The sequence below is a fragment of the Rhinolophus hipposideros genome (assembly GCF_964194185.1).
Source record: "Rhinolophus hipposideros genome assembly, chromosome: 11".
Taxonomy (NCBI): domain Eukaryota; kingdom Metazoa; phylum Chordata; class Mammalia; order Chiroptera; family Rhinolophidae; genus Rhinolophus; species Rhinolophus hipposideros.
In genome coordinates, this window is record NC_138057.1 from 74,198,293 (window position 1) to 74,209,084 (window position 10,792).

General features: G+C 40.4%; 1 protein-coding gene across 1 annotated transcript in view; it reads right to left on the reverse strand.

Moving 5' to 3' along the window:
- The window catches only part of PSMB7 (proteasome 20S subunit beta 7), a 55,081-nt gene extending 44,519 nt beyond the window's left edge, over positions 1-10,562 (reverse strand). Inside the window, exons 1-5 of the mRNA XM_081066145.1 lie at positions 10,447-10,562; positions 9,923-10,016; positions 9,017-9,114; positions 7,671-7,811; positions 2,073-2,188 (exon numbers count right to left, since the gene is read on the reverse strand). Of these exons, the coding sequence (XP_080922271.1) occupies positions 2,073-2,188; positions 7,671-7,811; positions 9,017-9,114; positions 9,923-10,016; positions 10,447-10,508 (511 nt within the window). The 5' untranslated portion in view covers positions 10,509-10,562. The remainder of the gene's footprint in view (positions 1-2,072; positions 2,189-7,670; positions 7,812-9,016; positions 9,115-9,922; positions 10,017-10,446) is intronic.
- Between the last annotated feature and the right edge of the window lie 230 nt (positions 10,563-10,792).

The following is a 10,792-nucleotide window of genomic DNA, read 5'->3' on the forward strand; positions in this document are numbered from 1 at the left end:
CTCCAAGAAACAGTTGACAGATGAACAGATGAACAAACTAAACCTCAAAGTAATAATTTACTCGTGCAGTAAAATCAGATGTTACTGACGTCGTGTTCTTCTTAATCTGGTCTCTAATGAGAGCACAGCCAGATTTGTGTGGAGTAATGATTTCTGAACAGAAGCGTGCTATAAACTCAAAGCTGTGGAACCATCACCCTGGGCTCACACTAGACCTGGAGAGACGCCAGAACACTGCTGGCCAGGACAGAGCACAAAGCAGGGCCGCAGGAGTGAAATGAGCAGACACAAATCTGCTTGACTACTAATCACTTTCAACAACTTTTCCTACATTCTGGATTATGTTCATAAGACAAATTATTACAGTTCAAAAGCAAAAGAAACCAATTCAATTTTCCCACCTAAAAAATGTACTGCTTCACATCGTTGTTAAATTTCCAGAAACGGATGATTTTATCAAGGTGATATAAGAGAATATCCTAAAGGACTTAAAGGTGGATGGTTATGGTATCTGCTATTGACTTTCAAATGGTTCTACACATACACACACACACAAAATTAACAATAACAAAATAATGTGAGAGAGAGAGAACAACTGTGGTAAAATGTTAATAACTGACAAATATGAGTAAAGGGTATATAGGACTGTTCATTGTACGTTACTGTTACTTTTCTGCAACTGTGAAATTTTAAGTAAAAAAAAGAAGAAAGTGAAATACTTAAAAGAAAAGGCTATTCCACCTTTAGGTTTAAAGGCATCATGGGGAGAAATACTGCTTTGAAAAAGGCAACAAAGACATTTGAATAAAGCAATTCAGAACAATTCTAAAATTACTGTAAGCAACTTCATTTTAATAATTACAAAGATTCATGCAAATGGGATCCAGGGGTCTATCATTCTGCCCACAAACAGGAACATCTGTAGCATAAAACCTTCTAAGAGGCTAGATAGCTCCCTGGAATAGCAAAGTCTCAAATTGGCAATTTCCAAACTAGTCAAGGCAGCGGAGCCAAGTCCCAAGACAAAAAATGTAACAGGTAAACAACAGCTGGAAAAACACCAGCTACCCATGACCTGTTTGAATTTCTGCACTATGTAATTTGACTCAGAAATTTAACCTAAAAGTTAGAACTTAAAAAAATCCCAATTCTGCTAAATACTATTTTATCATTTTGTTGTTGTTCATTAAAAAAATACTCTTATCTAACACTGAGAACTAAAATACAAATGTAAAAAGCTGATCTAAAAAGAGTAACTACTCTTTATAGGTCAGACACTGGACCAGATGCGTTATATATGTTATCTCTAACCATCTCTAACCTGGTATGTATGGAGGTAATACCATTTCACAGATGAGGAAATCAAGGTTCAGAGGGGAATTAAATGTCCCTGACCCCTCAGAGATTAGTAATAAAGAGGGACTCCAGTCACTCTGGCTTAAAAAAAAAACAACAAAAACGAACCTGCAGAACAGGACTGTTTCCATGGCAAAGCCTCCACATTAGCTTTACCTCTGCCCGGGAAGTTCTTCCATTCAAACCTCACCTTTCATGAGCCCTACTTTGACCTTCCTATGTAACACTGCTGTCTGCCTTCCAGCCCAACATTCCCAAGTCCCTTACCCTGCATTAATTTAATTTTTTTGAGATAATCATAAATTCACATGCAGATGTAAGAAATAATGCATTGAGTTCTCGTATACCCTTGGCCCAGTTTCCCCCAAAGGTAGTATCTTGCATAACTGTAGTCAAGTATTACCTACTTTACTTGTTTCTCCTAGTATTTATCCCTAGAAAGGGATATTTATAGTAGCTGTTGTTATTGTCTGTCCACCTCCACTCAGAAACAAATTCCTTGCAAGCAAGAATCTTTATGAAAATTTTGTTCGTTATATTCGTTATATCGCAACCACACAGAATAGGGTCCAACCCGCAGGAAGAACTCAGACAGCTGTAGAATGAATCAAAGCACTGTTTGTACTGCCTCCTCTAACAGGAAATAGACCAGCTCTTTAAGAGACCAATTTGGTAAATAAGAGCATTCTGAAACATCAGGGAAACATTACACTCACCCATGGTGACATAAGGCAATTTATCAGTTGATCCATGAGGATAGATGCTGTAGAGGTGAGGTCCAGTAACATCTACGCCCCCCAAAACTAGGGCTGCACCAATGTAACCTTGATACCTGGTGATCAGAGTATGCATAAGAAAAAAAACATGAGTCTACATTGCATCACTGTAGCTTAACCAAAAGCTGTATGAGAAGTCAGAAAACAAAAGGCTTGTCTTATACTGCTACTGTTTCATTAAGTGGTTACAGTTTTGATGGGACCAAAAGGAGGAATAGAATGAACTTTAATTGAACATATATCAGCCAATACGAACTGTGTATTGTGTGAGGCACTCCACATATCTTATTTCATCTCAGTAACACAACCCCCTTTAAAAGAAGATTTCATAATTCTCACTTCAGAGAAGATAAAACCAACCCAAAGACATGAAGTGCTTGCCCGATGTTTCAAGCCAAGCTTACCTTACTCCAAAGATATTCAGCACCCTTCCCATCAGGCCTCTCTGTGATCAGTTGATAAGCTCCCTCCCAAGTTAACAATGAGGAGTTGCTAAACTCAAGCTGCTCAATACCAATTTCACCATAGCCTAACAGGAAAATGACCAACGTCACACCTTCCCTTTGACACGGAGGCTGCTGGAGCACAGAGGAAAGACCACGTGAGGACACAGAGAGAATGCAGCCATCTGCAAGTCAAGGAGAGACGCCTCAGGAGAGACAAAAACCTGCCAACATCTTGGTCTCAGACTCCCAGCCTCCAGAAAATAAATTTCTGGAAAAAATAAATTCCTGTTGTTTAATAATCACAGATATGAGCTCATGTTGAGTAAAAACGTATTTCATCATTCAGGGAAGCGAATGATGAAATAACTCCATGACAGCCCATAAAACTCATTGCCACCACCCACAGGATAAAGCTGTACCTCTCAGGAACATGGACAGGAATACGTTTTCTACCCCACCCCCATCTCTGTTTAACTGTGTACATATTCGTTCCTTTGGACCCATTACATGGCTGGTTTTCCACTTCTCTAGATTGCTTTCCCTATATTTCGTTCAATTGTTTACCATTAGAATTGCTATGCTCGATAAACATGCTGGATTTCAAGTTCTCCACTGTGAGCTTCTAGCTCTTTGGGAAGAAAAATGAAACCAACACATGATGAATTACCTAATGATATAATCATTAAAACTGATATAAATTAACATAAGAACCAATCAAAGTCATAATTTTAGATTGTCTGAGATAGAGGGACCCATCAGGAAATGTTCTAGGTGAACAGATTAGTCAAGTCCAATATTTCCCATGTCCCTTGAGTACCATATTGTTTTTTCAGAATCTTCTATTTATAAGTGAAAAACTGAAGAGCAGGAAAGGATTTCAGAAGCAGTGTCGGAAGAAAGGGTCCAGATAGGGGAAGAAGGCAGTCGTAAGGCACATGAGCTAGCAGCAAGGTCAAGACTACACACACTCCATGCATTGCTCTGGGATAAGAAGCCAGAATCACCAACCCACCGCTCCCACCCCAGTCCGGTGCCTGGTCCACGACACCAACTGACTGCCCAACAGGGTGTTTAAGTAAAGTCAGTAACAATCACCTAGTTTTCTTTCAAGCTAAAACATAATCTCTGTTTGATGCCTTTAAAAGAGTCTAAGACATTTTGGCAAATTACTGAAATCCTTAAAAACTGATCCACACTACTTTCAGGAATCTAAGGATGTAATGGGGCAAATGTGCAGAAATGAATGCACAAGAATGTTTACTGCAGTACTGTTTATGATGCTAAAAAAAAGTTGAACAGTCAGAGGGAGAACTGGCTAAACTAGCACAGCTACACAACAGAATACTACACAATCATTAAAAACCATGCTACATTTTCTGGTTCATACTGACAGTAGTGCAACTTAGTACAATCTTTCTCAAGGATAGTTTCGGCAATATACATCAAAATGTTAGATATGCATATCTTTGATCCAGCAATTCCACTTCTAGGAATTTACTTTAAAATATAGCCTAAGGTATTAATCACACAAGTACATAAAGGTTCTATGTTCCAAAGGGTTCACAGAATACCTTATAAAACCTTAAATACTTAAAACAGGCAACATCGTTAATGTTCAAAAACTGGTTAATAGAATGGAGTACTACGATACCACCAAAAAAAAATGATATTCATCAATGGTTCTTAAACTTGTATGGGTCACAGACTCCTCTGAAAAACTGATCAAAACTGGGGAAACCTACCCCCCCATAAGAAGTCTACATACAGAAGTTTCTTACTCTTTCAGGAGAATTACAGGTCTCTAGAACTCCTGCATGGACTCAAGGTAAAAACTCTGGATGCTGAGCTCTTCCACTAATGGGAACATTATTCACGATATACTATTATGTGAACAGGGTCAGTTACCAAACACCACCTACCGCGGGATTCCATTTTTGCAAATGCATAAATGAGTATGTATGAATAGTATGAAAGGTCTGAAATAATGTATCTCAAAGATGTACAATGTATGTGTCTACATGGCAGAAGATCAAGTAACATTTACTTCCTTCTTTTCACTTTTCTACAGTGTCTACAGTTTTTACAATGATCATACGTTACTTTTATAATAATTTTTTAAAAGATTATTTTCATTATTTTCATTGTGAAACACACCAACATGGAAACTACTCAAGATGACGTGGTAGGTGAAAATATCAGGTTGTATTATTGGACATACACAACTATGATCACATTTTTACAAAACAAAATTGTGTGTTATTAAACAGAAAAAACCTTGAAGGGTGTAATCTGTTTGCACCAATTGCTTATGCGTGGTAGGAATCCAGATAATTTTTATATTTCTTTCAGTTTATCTGTATCTTCTAGCTTTTTCTTTTTTAACAGTGAACATGTACAAATAATATGGAAGGAAAGGCTGAAACAAACAAATAAGTAAATGAACTTAACAGACTAGAAATATACATACCCAACCAAAATGTGATTCTCCCTGAATGACAAAATTTTTATTTTGGGGGGGCTTTTCAGTATTTTCCAAATTTTCTACAATGAATATACATGACTTTTATAAGGAAAAAAGAAGGGTATAATTAATATAGTAAAATAGATAAAAGAGCCTCTACGTACTCAAAGAGTTCCCAGAATATAGGACAGTGTATCACAACAACTTCTACGAGACTGAACAAGGAGGCTCCATACTCAGAAGGAACAAGCATCACTTCTACATCTAAACATCAGACAAGTACAATAGAGTATTTCCTGCTTAAATAAGGAAACAGACACCCACTTTAGTTTATCAAACCCTCTTTTCTCACGATCCACATTCACAGGAAATGGGTTATTCGGGGGGGGGCGGGGGGGCGGAGGTACAGTAATAGCAAGAAGAGTGTATCTTGGACCCTTTTTCAGCCTCTGAATTTTATGGGGATGTAAGTGTGTACTAGACTCTGAACTAGGCATTGCCATAGCCTTGCTTCTTCATCCATTTCCTCCTCAAAAGTCAAGAGAGACAGAAACTATTATCCCCATTTTAGTGAGGAAGAAACTGAGGCTAAGAAAAGTAAGATGAACAGCCCAAGGTCACACAACTCTAAGTGCTGCAGAAGAGAGTTGAACCAAGGTTCTAAAGTCAAATCCTATGCTTTTAATCCTTAAAGTACTGATTCATTTCATGTATAAAGAAAAATATCAGAAGATATAAAGGACCATAATTACCCTGGTTTAAATTATTAAATGTTCGTCTCAAAATTTTCATAAAATTTAACTTTTATAAAGTATGTTAAACTAAAAATAATAAGACTGACAAAAAGAGAATTTAGAATTCCTAAAACATTCTAAAGAGATTAACAGAAACATCTGCTAGACTTAGCTAAATGCTTTAAATGACATTGCAAGAAATCTCAAAATTTTCTATTTACCACAATTTTACAAGTTTAAAAATTGTTTTAAATGTAATGCAGCACACAAACCAGCAGAGGGAGCTTTGTATTTAAAATCAAAATCACAAATGTCTGCAGAAATCTTGACATGTGCTATAACAAGATCTCACACTGTACTGGGATAATTTATTTGACAGGCACGAATTCTCCAGGTTAGGATGTACACAAATAACTGGAAATCACTGACATAAGGGCGCATTGCAGTCAGAGCAGGATTTAGGTGGCTATGATGAGCCTTCTTGCCCACATGACTCAAAAGTGCTGGTCTCCTCACCTATAAAATGGGAACTATCCTACTGTTAATGCAGAACTACATTAAATCTAATATCCACTTACTGAGAGACCAGCGGTCGTGCTAGACTCGTACGTGAAGACCTGCAAATTTACAGGCAGGCCAGGGACAGGCAGCAAACAGAGGGAAGTGAACCAGGCAGGGACTCACAGACCAGACATACGCTTCCACTTTTAAAGGCAGCATCTGCCACTCAGTTCCAGAAGATTCCTGCCACGTTACGCCACACTCTTTCTGAATTTTTCAAAGGAGCCAGAAATCCAGATTTTTAATTCAAATCTCCCAGTTTACAACTACTGGCCATTATTATTTAAGAACATGTGACCCAAATAAAATTTCTCTACAAGCAGACCATGACCTCTGGGTCTCCAGTTTCTTTCTATTCCTGTCCCCTTTAATTGTAAGGCCTGGATGCAGGTGCTACTGCTGGGGGCAGAGAAAAAGAAAAGGTTTTGTGTAGATCACTTAATGAATGATGACAACCAGAATAAAAATGCTGGGTGAAATAAAAAAAAAAAAAAGAGGTATCATGATGAGCACATTATCTACAAAGGAAACAGGAGAGAATTTGGTAAAGGCAATGCAGGTCCCAAAAGGAGAAGCCAGTATTTCAACCCAAGACTAAACACCCAGGCTATTTCCACTATAATACACTACATCTCTTTATGAGGAGCAAGTGAGAAAATGGACTTAAAAGTTTAAAACTGTCGAGACCTATACAAACATTAAGTGATGACGTGATTATTAAGCAAGAAGGAAAAACAAAACTACTAAGAGGAACTGTCTGTGGGAGTCAAAGGGGAGCGAAGGTCAGGTCAGGAAGTGACTACACCTCTTTCAGCCTCAATGCTCACATATAAACTGAAGAAGCCCCTCTCAGAATTAAAAGAATAAAATGAGATCATGCATAAAGCACGTAGCACAGAGCCTGGCACACAAAGAGACAGATAAATATTGGTTAACATTGTTATCATTTTTCATTTCATTGTTTTTTCTCCCCATTGAAAGAGGGAGAAAAAGCAATCATTTGTGTTAGTGTTTGTTCACAAGATGAACTCAAAGGTTCCTTCCAGCTCTAACTTTTTTCCTATGAACAAAAAGTATACTTTTAATCCAATAATATCCCTATGCCTCAGGAACAACTAACTGGTCACACATGATTTACTCATGAAAAAAGAAATTCATAAATTAAAATCCACTATCAAAAGCCTTATGAAATTAAAATGGCTTTTTAGTAACAATTGAGTCCTAAAATAAAATGTGTATTTCTGAATGCCTTTTCTCCAGCTTCCAGGCTTCCTCTGGCTGAAAGTGCAAATCATGAGAAAAAGAGGCTCTATCACTGCTTGTCCTGGAACCTTACCTAAACAGCATCTGCTTCAGCATGCGATTGGCCGTCACAACTCTGGGAAGCCGACCAGTGGAGAGGGAGTGCAGCTCCAAGTTAGAGGAAATGAGCTGGGTGGTCATGTCCGTGTCTGCAGCTGTCCCAGCACCACAACAACTAAAACATATAACAGAAACTTAGCTGAAATTCAATCACCAGAGGGCTCGATTAGAAGTGGAGCTTCTTGGAGTTCAGGTATAAAGAGATGTTTTAGAGTGTATCCATACTGTAACTGCTCTGTCTAACCAATCAAATAAAAATAAAATTGAGACTATGTATCTAATTATATGCCAATATATTTTCTGTGACCCAACAGGAACATTTAAAATCACTAGTTTCTGTGTTTCTAAATGAGGGTATATTTTACTTATCCTACAAACATATCCAAGTTGTACAAAAGAGCAAGGCATGTTAAAAGCCTTACAATTTAACATTTACCAAGTATATACAACTAGGTACCAGTCACCACAATGAGTGCTGGGAATAAAAATGTAACAGTCCTCGTACTTGACCTCAAAGTTGAGTGGAAGAGACAGGTAAACAAAAATTATACCTTGTATAATGCAATACAGTAACATGGTACAAAATGTTATGGGAAACTGGAGGAGAGAGCAATTAATTCTGATCTTTGAGGTTTTAGATGAGCTAAATTTGGAAGAGTAAAATAAAAACACTGTATAAACAGAGAAGAGGAAAAGACATTTCTAAGCAGAGGCTGGCATAAGCAAAAAGGAAACAGTTTGGAAAGGAGGGGAATAGGGACTTAGGGACAGTCCAGGTGTAACTGGAGCAGGGGGTGATAGCAGCTAAATAGACTGAAAAGGTAAGCTTTTTATGAGATTGTGCAAGGCCTTAAATATCATGCTCTAGAGTTTCAATTTTATCCTCAAAACAGGGTGAACATGTGAAAAATCTCTTGGAATGTTTTTAAAGAGGAAAGGGACATAATTAGGTCTGTGTTTTACAAAATCCAGTGACAGAAAAGTGGACAATAGAGATGAAACAAGACCAGAGGCAGAAAGGCCATTTAAATGACAACTGCAATAGTCCAGCTGAGAAAAAAATTTAGCAGCGGGACGGACAGGAGGGAATGGATTCAAGAGGCACGCAGAAGGCAGAACCAGGTACCAACTGAATCGAAGACTAAAGCAAACAGAGGACTTAAGGATAACTAGCTTAGGTGACAGGTGGATAAAAATGTCATTGAAGAGAGAAATAAAATACAGACTGAACAACAGGTTTTAGGGAGAAACACAGTAAATTCAGTTTTAACCCTGACATGTTTGAAAATATAAAAGCTATTTGAGTTAATCAATACTTACTAAATGTTAGGAGATATGAAGTGTATTTTTGAACAGTTCTTGTCAGCAACAACCATCCCTTCAGTTGCCCTTGTATCTGCTCCAAGAACTATGCCATCCTATTTTTAAAAAAATATACAGTTTTAAACAATCTTACATATATAAATCACAACTCTCTACTCTAGTTTAGGGAACACAATGTTGCCCATCCCCTGCTCCCCCAACCATCTGTCCTCCGACCAAAACTCCTACTAAAAATACTATGCTATACTTTCAGAATTCAAGAAAAGGCTAATTAATAAATGTTATTGGTTGAATCCTAAGTAGGTGGCAGGAATTACCATTTCTGTTTTCAAATGAGGCGTTAGAGATTCAGTGGCTTTCTTACAAATCAGAGCTAATATGGGAAAAGAATGGATTCAGATACAGAAATCCTTCCATTAACATAGACACCTCGTGTCAATTTCTTTTTGAGAGACGTTACTCTTTACCTTTAACGACAACGATCATTTTCCCTTTTGACCCTTACCACAATTTAAGGACAGAGTTATCACGTCCATTTGATGGCGGGGCAAAGTGTGGCTGTGAGAAGGGAAGTGACCTGCCCCAAACTGGAAGCAGCATGTGAGTTGAATGGCTAGACATACCTGTCCGGCCCCAAATCCTGTGTTCTCCCATGACATCATCCTACTTTCTAAAGCAGTAACTTAAGACAGAAAAGTAAACTGGCCTCCTGTCAAAAACTGCCAGGTGAGGAAAGGAATTAAGCTTGTGGAGAAGCACACAAAGCCTCCCCACGGTCTCTCCGGAGGGACCTTCTCCTCCCGTTCTCCGTAACACGCGCCCCTCCCGCAGGGCCCGGAGACGTCAGGGAGGCCAGTTCCCGTCACCGGTTCCCTCACTGTGGCTCGGCCAGGCCCGGCTCACCTTGTAGGTCACCCCCGCAATGGTGGTGCCAGTTTTCCGGGCCGTTGGAAGCTTGTACCCTTTCTTTGCGAAATCGGCTTCCAAGAAGGCATTTCTAAGAGCAAATGAGAGAACACAGCATTGAACGGCAGGACCACATTGCGCCGCCCTCGCAGGAAGGGTGCCTCACAGGGAACTTGGGAAAAAACAACCTGCCGTTTACTTTCACCCCCTCTGCTCACTCAACCCCCACATCAGTACTGCCGGTCCGTTTTTTCCGCAGCGAGAGCGTCAGAGGGGGCGGCACTCTGCCTAACGAGACGGAGATGGAAGCTGTCCGTGTGCGCTGGAAAAGCGGGAGAGCGGACCCGGCCTCGGGAGAGCCCCACGCTCAGGCCTGGATTCCCCTGAGTCACACGGGCCGCGAGCAGCAGGCCCCGCCGTCCACCCGCCTTTGGACTCCCCAGCTCAGGCCGCGGCCCAGCGCCGACCCCGGCACTGCACCGCCGCTCCCGCCCTGAACCCTGCCCCAGGTGTGGTCGTACCTGCGGCTGTTAGCGAAAGAGAAACCTCCAACCGGTGGCTGGTACACTGACACAGCCGCCATCTTCTCAAGAAAGTACTTCCAGGCCGGAGGCGGGAGCAAACAAAAAGAGCCGAGTACTTCCGGAGCGGCCGGCGACCTGCGCTAAAGGGGCGGGGCATAGTCCCTGCGGGCGCCAGGGATTTTCGGCGTTGCGGGGTCCTAGAGGAGCCCGGAGGTGCTTAGCGTATATCGCCCCAAGTGGCGCGGAAGAGAAACTGACGCCCGGAGCGAGGGTTGGAGGGGGCGGGGGTGGTAGGGCCTTGTCCAAGGTGGACGCACCCGGCAGGCCTCCTGCCCACCGGACC